This window comes from Sinohyriopsis cumingii, chromosome 7 (genome assembly GCF_028554795.1).
Source record: "Sinohyriopsis cumingii isolate HCF-2022 chromosome 7, ASM2855479v2, whole genome shotgun sequence".
NCBI lineage: Eukaryota > Metazoa > Mollusca > Bivalvia > Unionida > Unionidae > Sinohyriopsis > Sinohyriopsis cumingii.
The window spans coordinates 93,043,441-93,061,806 of record NC_142967.1 but is presented as its reverse complement, the minus strand read 5'-3'; the positions used below and the strand labels follow the sequence as shown (position 1 = coordinate 93,061,806).

The 18,366-nt window shown below is 38.8% G+C and overlaps 2 protein-coding genes across 2 annotated transcripts in view; one reads left to right on the top strand and one right to left on the bottom strand.

The window, feature by feature from the left end:
- Positions 1-18,366, bottom strand: part of LOC149795721 (exportin-7-like) — a 176,148-nt gene that overhangs the window by 30,792 nt on the left and 126,990 nt on the right. The gene's annotated exons all lie outside the window — the stretch shown is intronic.
- The window catches only part of LOC149795723 (ferric reductase 1-like), a 43,109-nt gene that overhangs the window by 18,919 nt on the left and 5,824 nt on the right, over positions 1-18,366 (top strand). Inside the window, exons 4-8 of the mRNA XM_089965622.1 lie at positions 8,868-8,959; positions 11,070-11,166; positions 11,698-11,895; positions 12,826-12,921; positions 17,135-17,297. Of these exons, the coding sequence (XP_089821748.1) occupies positions 8,868-8,959; positions 11,070-11,166; positions 11,698-11,895; positions 12,826-12,921; positions 17,135-17,297 (646 nt within the window). The remainder of the gene's footprint in view (positions 1-8,867; positions 8,960-11,069; positions 11,167-11,697; positions 11,896-12,825; positions 12,922-17,134; positions 17,298-18,366) is intronic.

Sequence of the window (18,366 nt, the reverse complement as noted above, 5' to 3'; positions counted from 1 at the left end):
TTTACTACGATCCCTCCCATCCTGCAGGTTACGCAGGAGTTCAAAAATTGTATCGTGCTGCCAAAACTCGACTGAAAAGTCTCCGTTTACCTCAAGTGCAACGATGGTTACAAGAACAAGCTACCTACACTTTACACAAACCCATTCGACGCAAGTTTGCCAGAAGTCGCACCCGAGTGGAAGGCATCGATCATCAATGGCAAGCCGATTTAGCCGATGTCTCTCATTTGGCCAGCTACAATCGCGGCTACAAATATTTGTTTTGTGTCATCGACGTCTTTTCCAAATTTGCCTGGGTCGTGCCCTTGACTTCCAAATCGAGCAGCGAGTTAGTGCGAGCCCTGCAACGGGTGTTGAAACAAAGCGGTCGTCGCCCTCTTCGATGGCAAACGGACAAAGGCACCGAATTTCTGAACCAAGCTTTCCAAAAAGAATTAAAGAAACGTGACATTCATTTTTTTACCACCGAGAATCCCGAAACCAAAGCCAGCATCGTGGAACGTTTTCAACGCACTTTGAAAGAACGCATGTGGAAATATTTTACGCATCACCACACTCTGAAGTACATCGACATCTTACCGCACCTGGTGCAAGCGTACAACCAATCTTACCATCGAAGCATCGGACGTGCCCCGCAAGACGTGACTCCCGACAACGAAGTGCTGGTGTTTGAGCGCCTGTTCGGTACGTCCCCGACGAGGGCTGTCCCCAAGAAAAGTGGAGAGTTGGCCGTAGGAGATTGGGTGCGCATTGGCAAAACCAAACGCACTTTCGACAAAGGTTACTTACCTAACTGGACGACCGAATTGTTTCGCGTCACTGGACGAGTGCATGGCCGTCATCCTGCCGTCTATAAATTGGAAGACATGAACGGAGAAGTACTCAAAGGAACGTTTTATTTGCCCGAGTTACAACGTGTCACCAAAAAAGAAGACGACGTGTACGACATCGAAAGCATTCTCGAACGCAGAACCCGTAAAGTGGGCAAACGACGTGTCAAAGAAGTCAAAGTACGTTGGAAAGGATATCCACCCAGTTTTGATTCTTGGATCGACGCTTCGCAAGTCATCGACTATAAAAAGAAGAAGTGACCATCATGCCCTTTCACACAGCAGACGCAGCTACGTCGACCACTCCTTCTTCCCCTAGTTCTTCTGTGCAAGATTTACAAAAACAACCCTTGTGGGTGTGGTGTGGAGAACGTGTGCCTAAAACGCAAATCGTCTTTTTCTGCCAAATCTTCGTGGTGTACTGTGTCATCGGGGCAGCCATTGCCAATTTGAGTTTGCAACAAGGAGACAAACAATTGTGGACCATTTTATTGAGCAGTTGCATCGGTTACCTGCTTCCCAATCCTTCCCTGAAATTCTCCTCGAACGGGAACGTTGTGTCCAGTGCCAGTGTCAGTCACCACTCCAATAACAACCAGAACCCCATTTTGGGCGGAGACACACCTCTGACATCCACTAATATTCCCTCGGACAGCCACAGAACTCTGGAATTATGAGTCACCAAAATCAATTTTACTTAACCTTACCCAGTGACAGTTCCATGGAGGTGTTTCCCCACAACACGTTGTGCTGTTACACGGCCAAATTACCTCAAGCCATCCCCTTAGATCACGAAGCCCATTGGGAAGTGGCTTTAGTGGAAATCATTCACCCAACCCAAGTCCTCAATGTCCTTCCCAATCAAAATTTTTTTCATGTGGAAGTTCATGACGAGTCATTGCAACAGGAGTTGAATAAGAAAGTCATATATGACAATAAAACCTATAATGAGAAAACTCAAAAGTGGACCTACCACTTTTTCATTTCCCCAGGCTATTATTTTAGTGGTCAACATTTGGTCAGCACCATAGCCTCCAGGTTTAATGGCGTGTTTGGGAAAGCTTTGGAGCATGTCAACAAAAGTGTCACCATGGAGTACCACAAAGTAGCTCGTCGCTTCTTGATGAAATTTGAACGGAGTAAAATCATGTCCATTTTATTTTGTCCTGAATTGTTTGACATGTTGGGCGGAGACATGAACCTGAGAATAAGCATACTCAAGAACAACGAATTACCCATCGTTTACGACAACGAGTCTTTTAGCAAGTTATTTCGTACCCCAGTAGAACTGAACCAAGGACTGAATTTGATGTTCGTGTACTCCGATGTGGTGGAGTATAACGTGGTGGGACACACCTCCGTACCGTTACTGCGTGTCATTCCTTTCAAAGTGGATTCTGCCGCGAACGCTGACGAGGAAGGTGGAAACACTTACCACGTCCACCGCGAATTTGTCCATCCTCACTATTTGCCAGTCAACAAGTCGTATTTGGACACGGTCAACATTACTATAAAAGGAGATCTGGGACAAAATATTCCATTCATCAAAGGAAAAGTCACGGTGAAACTCCATTTTCGAAAACGGTTCTCTCACGATTCATAAGTAAGTCATGTATCCAGTGTACCAAGGGGTTGCACGACAGCGAGGACACGGTTTAGGAGACATGTTAAAATCGGCCTTTCGTTCGGTGGCCCCGGTGTTGAAACCGATGGTGACACGCGGATTGCACGCCTTGAAAGATGCGGCACTGACGCAAGGCAAAGAATTTCTCCAAAATGTCATCATCGACAAACAAAACCCTAAAGAAGCCTTCATGAGGGCAGGCAAAAATGTCCTGCTGCAAACGGGTAAAGACATTTTAGGTCGACGAGACACACCTATAAATGCCCTGCACGCTACCGAGTCAGGCATTCAGCAAGGACAAGGCAGAAAGAGACGACGAAGAAAACACCCTTTCACCAGACTTCAAGCTAGAAAAGCCAAGAAAAGAAGAACCGTTCGAGACTTAGACGTTTTCGATTATTGAGACACAGAAAAAAATGATGCACCGAGAGTCATGTGCTTGTTCCAAGACGGAACTGGATATGTTTGCCATGCCCCCCACCATGATGACGATGCAAGAATCCCAGTGGGTGGAATTTCATCCCGTCTCCTCTTTGACGGATTCCGCTCCCATCGAGTTCGAAATCAAAGGACAACCCGAAGATTACATCGATCTGAATAGCAGTTACCTGTATTTGAAAGTCAAAGTGATCAAAACTGACAACACCAATCCTGGAGCCAATGATAGGGTAGCGCCCGTCAACAATTTCATGCATTCCTTGTTCAGCGAAGTGGACTTGTACTTGAATAACAAACTGGTCAGCAGCAGCATGGATACTTACCCATATCGTGCCTACTTGGAAAATCTCTTGACGTACGGAAAAGAAGCCAAGAATACTCATCTGGATGCTTGCGTGGTATGGAAACCTGACACGGCAGGTGCAGGCACGTTTAGCGACACAGCCCTGACAGAAGATGACAATCCTCACAATGTGGGGTTTAACACACGTAGAACTAAAATTTTGCAAGGACGTAGTTTAGAACTGATGGATCGTTTGCATTTGGACATGTGGTTACAAGAAAAGTATTTACTGAACGGAGTTGATATTCGCCTGAGACTGAATCGTAGCACTGCCGCTTTCCATTTGATGGCCCATGCCAACGAATACAAAACTGTTATCCAAGAAGCCAGACTTTACGTACGCCGTGTGGAAGTGTTACCTAAAGTAGGAAACGACATCAGTCAGACGTTGAGCAGAACGACCGCCAAGTATCCCATAAGACGTGTGGAAGTGAAAACGTTCACCATTCCTGTTGGACAGCGATCCATGATCGAAGATCATCTGTTCCAAGGACAGTTACCCAAGCGTTTGATCGTTGGTATCGTCAGGAATTCAGCTTTCAATGGACTTCATAACGAAAATCCTTTTGAGTTTCGACACTCTAGCGTGTCCAAAATCGAAGTCAGTCGTGACGGCAAGACCTTGTGTACACGACCCTTTGAGCCTAACTTTGCCCAGAACAATTACTTGAGATCGTACTTGTCCCTGTACGAAGCCACCGGACAGTTAGGAACCAATACCAGTCACGGTATTACGTACGAAGATTATGCAGGAGGCTACGCTTTGTGGGCTTTCGATTTCACTCCAGACCAAGGCAGCGACGAGGGACATTTCCACCCTATAAAATCTGGCCAGATTCGTGTGGAAATTCAGTTTGCAAATCGAGACCCTGCTGATCCAACGTTGAACGTGATCCTGTATGCAGAATTTGACAATACGATAGAAATCAACAGTTTGAGAGAAGTCATTCTAGATTACTAGAAGCCATGGAAGACTGTTATCCCTCTTTACCTAGTGAAGAAACTTTGGACATGAAATGTGAGGAGACCGTGGAAGGAGAATCCCAAGACAAAGACGAAGAAATTGTCATGATGAAGTCGAGATGGCCAGAACAAGAAGCCCATTTAGTCTCCTGTTTTGCCAAACACTTGGTCGACAAAATGACGGAATTGATCAAGAAAAATTGTTATGGATGTCAAAACGATCATCCCAGTCAAATTCAACACGATAAATGCCTGATGTTGAGTCAAGAAGAAAAATTGGACGAGTATCTGGACGAAGCTTGGAGTCTCATCTCAAACAAAGACGTGTTGCACCAGTGGTATAAAGACTTGCGTGAACATTCTTGTCCAGCATTAACCACTCAAGAGATCCATCGTATCGAAACTCTCCTGAATCAAAGTGAGGAAACAGAACGAATAACCGTTTATTCGTCAGACATTTTCAAGCAAAAAGTCAGGATCGAATTGACAACTTATTATTACCTGTGAAGAAAAAACACAAAACAATGGATACCTGGGAACTTTATTACCTTTTGAACCATAGTTCGTATACGGCTTCTTGGAATCCCGTCGTCTGTGCTAAAGATGAACTCCCTCATCGCAAACCTAAAGACCATCAAGCTTACGTGATCAACACGGACGAAAGTCATCTCCCAGGAACCCACTGGGTAGCCGTCTACTTTCCTCAAGAAGGATGTGTGGAATATTTCGATTCGTACGGATTGCCCCCTTTGGAAGACGATATCATCGACTTTATGAGAAGAAATGCTCAAACCACCCGATTCAATAACGTGAAATTACAAGGCACAGATTCCTTGGTGTGTGGACAGTACTGTGTGTATTTTCTGCATCATCGCAGCCTGGGCTATTCCTTAGAACATTTAGTGACTCATTTTGATCCTCGTTCTTCTGCTAGAAACGATGTGAAAGTAGATCGATGGTTTTGTGACCATTATGCTTATCTTTTGTCTCAAGCTAGGAAACGTAGTGTCCATCAATGGCCTAATGATTTCCAACAGTGGAAATCACAATTTCATTCACAACGTTGTCAGCCCTGTTTAAAGTAGATAGTTAATTGAGAAAAAAGTGTTTGTGATTTGAAAAAAATTGTTTCATGTTATCATGTTGGATTATTGTTAAAAATGTTGATGTTTAGTGTTAAGTGATTTTTAGAATAAAAAATGTTGTGTTTAGAAAAAAATGCCTTTGTGGTTTGTTTAGCTATAAGAATGTTGGATTGATGCTCTTTCATTTCTTACTATCCCTCTCATGAACGTTGCGGCTCGAAAACCGTGTGGGGATGTTTTCCTTCACGTCCGCGCTTTCACTTTAAGAACCGGGGTTGTTTCCAGTCTAGCCATCCATTGTCGACTCATCCTCCTAAGAAGATGTGCTCCAAACTAGCTAAGCTCAACGAAGCCTACGTGAATTTGCATAGGGTCAGACACAGTCTGATACCGAAACCAGAAGAAATAGAGAATGTGAGAATGTTAAAAATCACTGAAGACCTGATAGAAGAGCTCTTCAGAGAAGAAATGAACAGGGAGAAAGAAGAATGGACAGAGAAGTACAGACTTCAGAGACAGCAGCAACAGCAGCAACAACAGCAACAGCAGCAGCAACCTGAAGCTGACAGAGGCTTTGTCGATTGTCGTATCGACACCAAAGAATTCTTCTTCTCTTTCCGAAGAAGCAGACCTATTGCCAGAAAGTCTATCCTCAGAGGACATCGCATTCTTAGAAACTGAAAAAAGAATGCCATAGCAAAACAAAAAACAGCCCTTTTCAGGGCTACCCAATACTCTAGAAAAGAAATAACTATTAATTTGCCAATGTGTAGGTAGAGTAGTGTGAAAATAAACACTAACTCTCTCTTAAAAATGTGAGGGTATGTGTTGGTGTGATTGTGTTTGTAAGTGATAAAGTAGGTTGGTGTGGATAGTAGATTAAAATGATGTTTGTTTTTAGGGCTGTTTGAGATGTATATTTTGGGTTAAATTGGATTGCTTTGCGTATGTGGATAGTCTATTGAAGTGATGGGTAGCATAAAAAAGTGAGCGAGTGTTTCTTTTAGGTCCGCGCGTTGTTGTTGTTTTTTGGTCATGATCTAGGTAAGATCAATTTTATGTTATTAGGGGATGTTTTCCATCACGTCCGCGCTTTCACTATAAATTGAAACTCGTTCGGCAGTCCAGCTACCCTTGTTGATTGATCAACAGTAAAAATGAGCAACAGACTGACTAAATTGATGGAACTTCAGATGCATCTGGAGTATGCCAGATACCTATTGAACAAGCTGACTGCGGAGGCCCTTGTGGAAGAAGTGAGAATAGAACAAGAGGAGAAGGAGAGAAAAATGAAAGAAGAGAATGAAAGAAAGAGAGCTGAACCACAATCAGAACAAAGACAAAGACATAGAAGACAGAGGGAAGAAGTGTTCACTATTCCGCAAACGGAGGAGTGGGATAGTGAAGCCAATCACCCACCGTCTGCTCTTCAAACAAGTCATGTGAATTGGACTAATGATTGGAGTAGACGTTGTGTCTGTGGTGCCAGACCCGGAAGGTGCCACCATTAACCAGGGGTCTCTGAAGTTTTAAAAAAAACAGCCCTTTTCAGGGCTACCCAATACTCAAGAAAAGAAATAACCATCAATTTGCCAATGTGTAGGTAGAGTAGTGTGAATATAAACACTAACTCTTTTATAAAAATGTGAGAGTATGTGTTTGTGTGTTTGTGTTAGTAAGAGTAAAGGTATGTTAGTGAGAATAGTAGATTATGGGTTTCTTTATTGTTTCTAAGCAAATGTGAAGAGTATAGTTTGGGTTATATTATATGAAATGAAAAAGTAGGGGGATGTTTTCCTTCACGTCGGCGCGTTGTTTGGTCATGATCTAGGTAAGATCCATTGTATGTTTTTAGGGGGGTGTTTTCCTTCACGTACGCGCTTTAAGTATAAGAACCCACGGTATTCGTCGTTCAAACCATTCTACATAGAAGATGGCTTCAAACCACCTGGATAAGTTTCAATCATTGCAAGACGTCCTTGACAATTTGGGCATGATAGAACAAATGCTCGTAGGACTAGTTGAAGACCACTATTCTTATAGTCCGCATAGAGTAAAAATGGAAATTAACAATTTAAGAAAAGCAAAGGAGAAGATTAGTGGTGTGATGAAGGAAATAAAGGAGGAGAAGGAGGATGAAGAGGAAAAGATAAGAATAAGAACATGGAACGAAAAAATTGAAAAAGAAGAAGAAAATGAGAAGAGGAAGAAAGAAGAGGAGGAAGAGAAGAAAGAAGAAGAGGAGGAGAAAAAAAAGAAAGAAAAGAAGAGAAAGAGTGTTGGAGATAAAATAAGAAGTTGGTGGAGGAAAAGAAGAAATTAGAAGCAGAAGAAGAAAACCCAAAGGCCCTTTTCAGGGCCAGCCATATTTCTCGAAAAGAGATAGTCTTTGAATTGCCTACCCCTTTTTTAAAAAAATTTTTAAAAAAAATCCCATGTTAAATTCCCCTTGTCCGTAGAGTGACCCACGATTTATTCCCATGTTAAATTCCCCTTGTCCGTAGAGTGACCCACGATTTATTCCCATGTTAAATTCCCCTTGTCCGTAGAGTGACCCACGATTTATTCCCATGTTAAATTCCCCTTGTCCGTAGAGTGACCCACGATTTTTCGCCATGTTAAATTTCCATTGTCCGTAGAGTGACCCACGGGTCCCTGTAATGCTAATTCCCATTGTCCGTAGGGTGACCCCCTTCACTACTAACAGTTACGGATAAAGAATTCCAACGTGTTGAAGAAAAAATAATGATTTTTGGAGAATATTTCCTTTTCTGCATTCATGATAATTAGTCACTGGATCGCAAAGTTCCAGTTTCATTATTTTCTCAGTCACTGTTGCTTTAGTTTATTTATTTATTGTTTGTTTGTTTGTTTTTCTTTCTTTCTGTTCGACAAGACTAGAATGGACTTTACCAAGTGAATACTCCAAAGTATATGTTCTTCTAATCCAGCAGCTTGAAAATAATGCAAAATGTTAAGTACACATTAAACATTTAAAAAAGACCGTTATAAGAATTCTTGGATAAGCAATGGATGACATTGACACGTGGGTCTCTGTAAACTGTTTACTTAATAAAATAGGAAGAACTAATTTCCACTACAAACCATATATAATCGCATATATATATCGAGTCCAACTGCATAAATAAACGCATAATGCGTCGACAGTTTCTTCTACTGATTCCACACAGCAAATACCGAGAACCAGACACTGCTTCTAAGAGAGTATATACGGTATAGGCTTCATTGCGTTATTTTATAAACACACCATTGACTTGTTTTTATCACAACTTCAACGAAAGATGAGTACCCTCTTCCGGTTTATGAGCAGGAATTAGATGTTTTGCCCATGCACACGCTGTAGCTTTTGTGAATCGTTCTCAATCTAATGCTATTTTACAGTAAACCTGAAACAATATTGAAAAATATCGTTCCGAGCTGAACTTAGCAAGAAGTAATTCTTTAACATGTATCTAAAAGGCTATTTTGAAAGTGAATGTTAAATCTCTAGGTCCCCATCCCATTTTCCCAAGATATGTTCATCTCTCATTTCACTTGCTAATATATCATGTATTTCAATTTAGAGTATAGTCACACATCGTAACAACGACGAAGTTCAGATGCTGGAATTCACTTGGAAGACGCCGGATCAAAACGTTGGCAGTATTATTTTCGTGTGAGTTTTGGCAATTTAATTCTAACTTTCTGGCTTAATGACCAATGAGTAATATTTTTTTTAAAAATTATGTTACTTTTGTGTGTGGGTTAGAGAGAGAGAGAGAGAGAGAGAGAGAGAGAGATTAAACGTGTGAAAGTCAGTTGTTAACGTCAGCCACGTGTTCTTAAATAAAGACGCAATACATATTGAACATTCTGGATTATGTTTTGTTTGTTCTGATCTCCGCCAGTTGTTAAGCAAGGAAAGATTTCGATAATAATCCTCTAAAAATGGTAATTCTATTACAACCCATGACAACCAAAAATATATTATTATGTATTCGAGGAAGTTTTATTTATTTGGGGTTTTTTTAGGTATAATTTATTAAATACGCCATGTCGGTGGACAAACTCGACAGGTATACAACTGGACAGCCCAATTTCTTGTTAATCGCTTGACAATCAGTGTGCGTACTTCCGGTGCTAAAGTAATGTAATTTATTTAAAGAATTAAACAAGATTAGATATAATTGACATGTCATTTGTGTGAACAAATATTAAAGATCTGTAAACTATCTGAAGTGTTGTGTCTATGATGGCGGTATTCATTTTCAAAACGGCGCTGGTGTTACAAAGCAAAAAAAAAAACCTGCATTATCTTTAATTCAAAACGGGTGATTTGTTTTCATAGTGTTTGACACAAACTTTGATGCAGCAACCGACCATTTTCTAACAACATTAGTACTGGCGTGTTTAGATACGAATGCAGTTATTATTCCGTCATTTTGATCAATTCAGGAATAGAACTGTAACCCTCGAACGTTTTCCTCTAAAACTTTTGCAAAGTTTACATTTACATTGTAATTATTATTATTATGTACTCATTTATTTCTCCGTTAATATTACATTTTCAGAATCGTTAAGTATTTTACGATATTGCACACCTTCATATTGCACTCACGTGCAGGACACGTGTGCCCTATAGTATATTAGAAACTACTTTGTAAACAAATCGTGTACACTCCTGTAGCAGACGCTTTACGTTTTGGTTGTTTAAATTTGTTTCTAAATGAACTAAAGCAGATGTTTCGTGGACTGCCACATACCAGCTGCTTTGCTGCATTCCGCATTAACTTTTTTGATACATTGTTTCGGATTTTGGCGATAGACGTCAGATTTCATAAAACTGCTGTGTACCAACAAATAACATGCAAGTTACAAGTCATAAACTGTCTCCTTTAGCTGGTAATAAGAATGGCAAAAAATATACTTACAGTTTTACATCCTAAATTTCCTCAAAATGTACTTTCTTCGTTCTGCACATCCGATTTACATGAGCCATGTCATGGGTTCTCACGCTTGATTACACATTTCAAAATTGTACTGTAGTTTCGACTATATTCCAAGTGCAATTACATCCTACTTATTGCACTCAAGATGAAATAAACGTTAAATTCCGTTGAATCTTTTTCATAATTGAAATTGAAAGACTTCATATTTTACCCACATTATGATTTCAAACATTCAATGACAGAAACAGAAACACATTTGCAGATGTCAACACGATGCCAATCCGATGTATTTCATGTGGAATTGTCACATATAAATCTAGTCCATAATCACGAAATTGTGTAGAATGGACAAAAATACCAAAATCTATTCATTCCAGATCAAATGGAAAAATTGTTGCAATGCACATTCATTCAAAATATGACTCCAAATTTAAATTTTAACTAGACACGCCATTTTCTTTCGAAAGTTATGTCTAGCGTGAGACTAAGTTCAAACTTATCTGGGCGGGGTTATGTGTGCATTAATAATGTTGTTGTGTAATGATGAATCTGCGCTTGTGTATTTGGTTTGGATACGGCATGCATTCAGTTACATTGTTTCTTGTAGTGTATTTTTGTTTATATAATTAAGCCTTAGGTGGAATAAGAAAATGAGCATATAATAAAAAGGTTACTGCATTTATATGGGAAAATGTGAACTCGTTTCGTCGGATGGATATACTGCACTCCCAAGGTCGTGCAGTATTTCCATCTGAAAAACTCGGTCTTATTTTCCCATACAATTGCAGTAACCTATAAAAATCAGATAACTTGAATCATCTTTTTTATTTTGTTTAGAGCAACTGTGGTTGAGAAATACAATCTTTTCTGGTTTAACATAACAACGGAATTGAGATCCGGTCAACCCACCCCACCTCCACCCATGCTTGAACAGGTAAGGCCATTGGTGTACAGCACGATGACGTCGTTCAAACTATTTATTACAATCGATAAAAGGAATCGGGGCCATGGATAAAAGACAGCAATATCAATCTATCAATTCACTTAAAAAAACATATGTCGAACTAACAACACATGATCCAGGTTTGCTTTGCGATTATTCCACGGAGAAGAAAAATTACATTTTGTAAAACTATATTAATAATGCTTTTTTCTGTTAGGAAAAAAAAAGAAAAAGTAAATTTTACTTTAACAACAAACATTTTATAACCACCGAATACATGATTAAGACTTGACATATTTGGGGACGATTTGCAAATTCATCCATGAAAAGAGATATTTTAAATCAAGTACCTATCGAAAGACACCAAACTGAGACTTTGTTGTCCATAACTCTATAATATGTTGAATTTAATAAAGATAACTGAATCGGATAACTTTCTTTTGCATAGGTTTCTTTTTTAAAGCAGTTTGAAATTAAATAGAAACAGGAATTGTTAACCCAAGTCCTTGCCCTTTTCTTCAGATCACACCGGAAGTGAAAACGATAGCCTGGGATCAATGCGGTAAGACTAAGGGGTGCTTTTTGTATCCGCGGATGTGTCAAGGAAGTGACTGTTATGCGGCTGTATCATTCAGAAAAAATGCCGATACAATGGAGTTTGAGCTACTAGCTGAAACGGACGGATACGTATCGGTTGGATTTTCTGCGGACAAAAAGATGGTAAACAGATATAATACATTTTGATCTGCACTAAAAACCTAAATGAGAAATTCACAGCCTTTATATCAGAAAGTGTATCTTAACGAATGGATCCATAAAATATGCATCAATCGCTGTTTTTATCAGAGTAGGCTCTGGCGTCAGCAGACTGAAATTCACATTTGTTTTACTCCTAAACGTGTTTCTAGTGCTGTTTTAATATAAGATTGAAGTAATTACAGATATACTCAAATAATTACACCATAAAACTACGAAGTAATTACATTAGATTGTGCCTTCTTATAATAGACCCAAAATGTCCTGTTTTTCCACGAGTCAGCCTGGTTTTGAAGGGCTTGGTGTCCTGGTGTCTCAAAATCTTCAAGGTCCATCTTGCGTTAGAACGTTTATAGTTGTTTTGCTTGCTTTTGGTAAGAGAATTTCCTGATCATATCAGCTTCAATCTTTTGTCTTAGGCAGGTATACCGTTTTAAATCTGAGTTGAGGTTTGGTTCTTATCACCTCCAGTTTGAAACTAATTAGCATCCCTCTTCAAGGTTTGGTTTTTGGTAATTCTTGTTTCTGCAACACCAGAACACACAAATGCCTCATCTGCATTTCACCATAACTGTAATATACAGATCCCTACTTGTTTCTTCAGATTGTAGCTTTTCAGATGTTGGCGCTTTTTGTGGCTTGCCGATCTGATTAAAATCAGGGACACTGGATATCTGATTTTAATCAGACTGAATGGCCTGTTTGACGATGTTTGTTCTTGAAATCAGTAGATTTTCCTCCCCACCAACATATTTTTTTAAAAGAAAGACAAATAATTAAATAATTTTTAAAGTTTCGGATAAACATAGGAGTTCGTACAGGTAGTAATTTTAAACTGAAAATGTAACAAATATATACTGTTATTTTTTTTTTGTTTCCTTTATTTCTATACAGGGCGAAGACGAAACAATTTCCTGCACTGCCGCTGGGGAAAGATTAACAGTGCAACACGGTTTTAATCCGCTATACTACAATGCTCTGCAGTATCGGGTCAGTTGAGGTTTAATCAGTTTCTTGCAACATTTTCAGTTTAAAAAATTAATTGTATTAGCTGAGTCAAGTTTTATTTTGAACACTTTTAATACTTCTCTTCACAAACAAAATTAATATAGTACAATATATTCATAAGATTGTGTTACATAGCACATAATTACATATATATTTACTCCTAAACCGTCTGTGACATCGGAAAGCACATTTTCTTTAGAAAATCTTTCAATTTTTAATTATTTTTTTTATTTCACTCGATTGCGCAACAACTTTTTTTTTTCTCTTATTTATACAACGGTTCGGATGTATGCATTACTTTGTGGTGAAGAATAATCCAGATAAAATCACCTGGCACGCTTTTTCGCGCACCAGAGCCAGAGTTCGAACCGAGGACCACATAGGTACCAATCATTCTCTTTACCGATTCTAATTTCTGTTGTCATAATAATTGTTGCTGTTGCTATTATTATTATTATCATTATTATTATTATTATTATTATTATTATTATTATTATCATCAATGCTACATAAATTAGATTTTAACATAAATTGTACAGTGTCCTGTACTATGCTTAGTACGGTAAAATAATCGATCGATTGACTAATTAGCTGACTGATATTTTAGCTGAGGAGAAAATGCAGATCGACGGTTCTTGCCTAAAAATATATAAAACTGCATTAAGTATCTAATAATAATAATTATTATACCTCTCTCTCATTCGGGGAATTCCCATCATTGTTCAAAACTGCCATTGTAAAGCCTCTGCTGAAGAAACCAACACTCGATCATAACGATTTAAAGAACTACCGCCCAGTTTCTAATCTCCCATTCATATCAAAAATCTTAGAAAAGGTTGTTCTATCCCAGCTTGTATCTAATCTGAATTCAAACAGTCTTTTAGCAATGTACAATCTGCATATCGCCCTTGCCACAGTACTGAAACTACTCTTCTAACAGTAGTTAATGACATTCTCTCTGCGTTGGATAGCGGAAAGATTACAGTCCTCACCCTCCTTGATTTGTATGCAGCATTTGACACAATAGAGCATGATATATTACTTCACCGTCTCCAGCATGTATTTGGCATTCATGATACAGCCTTACTGTCGTTCAAGTCCTACTTGGTCAACAGGACACAAATGGTGTCTGCAAATGGAATACACTCCAGCCCAGTTAATCTATGTTGTGGTGTTCCACAGGGGTCTGTTCTTGGACCTGTTCTTGGACCTGTTCTCTTCATTCTATAAACTCAGTCACTCTCAAGTGTCATATATGATCATCCAGTATCTCACCAATTGTACGCTGATGACACCCAAATATACAAACCTAGCCACCCAACTGAAGTTGATGCTACCATCCAAGGTGTAGAGAGGTGCATTTCTGATGTGAAATCATGGATGACATGTAACAAGCTGCAGATGAATGATGATAAAACTGAGGCCATTCTGATTACAACACAAAGACTTTCTCATTCACATCCTTCACCTCAAACAATAAATATCAGTAACACCAACATTAAATTCACACAGTCAGTACGAAACCTAGGTGTCACTCTGGACAGTACTCTCACGTTGCAGCAACATGTCATGAACATATGCAAGGCTGCATATCTTGAGCTCCATTCGCAAGTATCGTTCAGTTGATGCCACTAAAACACTTGTATGTTCATTAGTACTTTCAAGACTGGACTATTGTAACTCAATTCTGTCTGGTTCATCTCAATATCTACTTCAGAAACTTCAAAAACTTCAAAACACAGCCGCTTGGATCATACTTAGAGTACCACGATCAGAGCACACCTCCCCGCTGCTCTGTACCCTACACTGGCTATTCATTCGATCCAGAATCAAACACAAAATTTGTTCTCTGTGTTACGTTTCACTGTCGGACTCTAGTCCAACATACCTATCCGACCTCACCCATGTGCATACACCAGCAAGATACTTACGCTCCTCTTCTGACAATCGTATACTCATTATTCCCACAATAAAAACAAAGTCATATGGACAGCTTTCTTTTGCATACCAGGGCCCAGCAACGTGGAAGGAATTGCCCACTGAACTTAGACACAATGACACAGTGATCCCATTCAAGAGTGCTCTTAAAACTCACTTATTTCGACTGCAAGAACAAACTTAAAGACCTAACAATGTTCCCTACCTTAAATATTTTCAGCATGTTTTTTATGTTTTCTAATTTCATGGTGTTTGTTTTTGTAATAATACCATTATATATGTTTATTTTATGTTATAGGTGTTGTCTAATGTTGTAAAGCGCTTAGAGCTTCTAAAGATTAGGCGCTATACAAAGTCCTCATTATTATTATTATTATTATTATTATGATATAATTGTAAAATCCATGCAGATCGACTGTTCTTGCCTTAAAATGTATAACAAAAAGAAAAATCTCCTTTTATCGGGGGGGGGGGGTCTGGTGGAGTAGAAGTAAGGAAACATTTCATGAGTGAAGTGGAAACATTGTAGTTTAAACATTGTATCTAGAGTGACGAAGCCACAAAAACATTTCAAGAGAAACGTGAAAACATTGTGTTGTAACGCCACTCGTGAAAATACAAAATGATTTCACTTCGCTCGTGAAACATTTCATTATGTCAATAAAATGACAATATGTGTTCTTTTTATTATATATTTCGTTTCTAGAGTAAGTTGTCTTTACTAGGAAATGGCTAAATGTATGCCCTGCATGCACTTAAAATGTGGCAGCTTCTGAGGGCTTCTCAAAAATGGGCCACCACCAGGGGTTCCATCACACAGACCGCTTGTCCGTTTGTTTACACCCCACCCCCCACCCCAAAAAAAACAAACATAGGCAGCTATATTCCGGGATCCGTCTCTGTTCGCGTTTATGACTGCAGCTGTAAATTTAAGTGTAACGTAACATTATTTCATGAACACTTATTTTTTATTCTTATTCTGAGATGCTAACAAAATGTCAACATTGAGCAAACTGTTAAGGTAATTTACTAGACTTCGAAATACCTTTCTTATAACAAGTGGCGGTTTCGGTAAAACTGTAAATCACTAATCATATAAATCCTCCGTCTTTTGCATCTGGTCAATCGTGGACGCCTGCTCCCGGGCATCCAAAAAGGGTAAAAGCTAGAAATCACTTTAAACATAATGTTATTGTAAATATAATCAAATGAGTCCAAACATATATGATACAAGGTATAATAAATTTGAACTCCATGCTTAATGTAATTACAGGCGTAAATTAATTCCTCATAAGTTTCAATCATTAAAATGATCTTTTAATTAATATCGCGTAAATTTATTTACCATATGTTTAGTGTCTATTTTCGTTCCTTTTCTTTCCTTTTGTCTTACGTTTGTATCTTTATTGGTTAAAAATATTCTTTTGTCTGTGCTTAAGTTCACTCATTTTCGGAATTCAGACTACACGTCTGATACAGGGCAACTACCGTTACTAGGTATTAACATTAAAATATTAGTAATAATGAGACAAGTAATGTAAATGATGTAAAGAAAGGTGTTAACTTACCAAACAAATTTACTTATACTGTTATTTACTAAAACACAGAGGTACAAAATGGATGTCTTAAGCGCTATCTTTTTCTATCCTTTCAACAGACTGATTTGTGCAAACTGCATTGAAGTTTTGCGGCCATTTTTTGGGAAAGGGACCCCGCAATACTAATGTACCATCATCGTTCGGTTATTTGTTTTATAAGGTGTTTGGAGGTCTAAACAAACTCAATGATTCTCAAGAAACTCATACAATAGAAAGAACACAAAATGGGGTTGCTGTCATATATTTGTAAACAAATGTTTAATTTGAATAATTGTAACGGTCACTGCTATTACACTCCAGTGACCGGATTGGGAGTGTGTAATCATTGTTTGGTTAGGAAACACATTACTCCTGACCACGGGAGACACATGATCGTTCAATACATTGCATTCATATAGGACATTTGCGGGGGTGGGTGGGTTTAGAATGGCCATTGTGACCAAGCGATTGCTGAACACAGGTGACCGGGAGGACAGGTTTGACCGTATTTGTCATTTATATGTTTGATTTTGACTTGTTTCTTCTTATTTAAACAGGTTGATTAAGGTAGCCATACATAAGTGAAACTGACCGGTTGTCCACTATCTAGATAATGTGTTAGTGACCTTAGGTGACTTGTTTGTGATGAAATGACCTGACGATGGATGCATATTTTTCAGAGTAATCTAACCGCTATGGAGGTCCAGCAAAGAGACGGACAGATTTACTGTCGCTTTGCCCGCCCAATGGTAACCCAGACGTACGGGGTTGGGCCACAAAGATATACGTTCGACTTGAATAACAAGTACTACATATTTCTGGCCTGGGGCAGACTCTACAGAGGTTAGCTGGCGTCAGACATCAGCCATTGTCATTTTCCGTTAGTTAATATAACTTTTTTTGTCAAGGATGTAATAAACAACTCAATGGATGACAAGATAAAAGAAAAAACATTACTGCAATAAGCCTATTGACCCTTGATCATGTATACAATATTAACTTAACTACATTTATGGCAGGCAAATATAATAAATTAATCCATCCATCCATCTATGCATCATGCATACACACATGCATATAACACACACACACACACACACACACACACACACACATATATATATATATATATAGAGAGAGAGAGAGAGAGAGAGAGAGATCTTACATTATATTCAGAACAGAGCTATTTGACTTTTGAGAAGACAAATAATAGAAATATAAAATATATTTCAGCTATAAAATAAGAGTCATCACAATTAATCCAAGATAGGGAGAAAATAATGAATTACCATCAATGTATATCTTGTTCGTGTTGAACATAATTATAATAATGGACGTCTAATGCTTCATTACTCACGTTTGGCAATCTCTACTCGGACCAGGTTTCTCGGGTATTTTTTGAGGATTCTTGGTTCTAAACATGGTTGTATGTCGCACTGCTAACCGAATCAAGATCAAAAACAGTGTACGTCTCTGATGCACAACCAGTCAGATGTTGTTGTTATTGTTGTTATTATAGGGTTTAACGCCATTGAAATTGAAATTGCGAGTCGTGTTACAGGGTGGAGGTTTTGGGGTGTGTGGTGGTGGTGGTAATACAGGTACAAATGTAAGTGATAAAATCGAGCTGATATTTTATCCCCAGTCAGGGCCGGGGAAAGGCTTTGGGATGCCGTTATAGATCTATAAATACACCAAGAAAGCAGTCCTTAAACTGTCCTGTGTATGTGTATAATTATTATAGCTATGTTAGGCTAAGTAGTAGACGGTTTAGACCTAAATACGGTTTATTTTAACACACGTAATTTTATCCAAGGCAACCAGGTGGGGTGGGGTCATCATGACTAGGTTGGCCCGAGGTGGGTCCTTAATTCAGTCCTTTAAAATGGTATTTTTAAGGACCAGTTTGTCA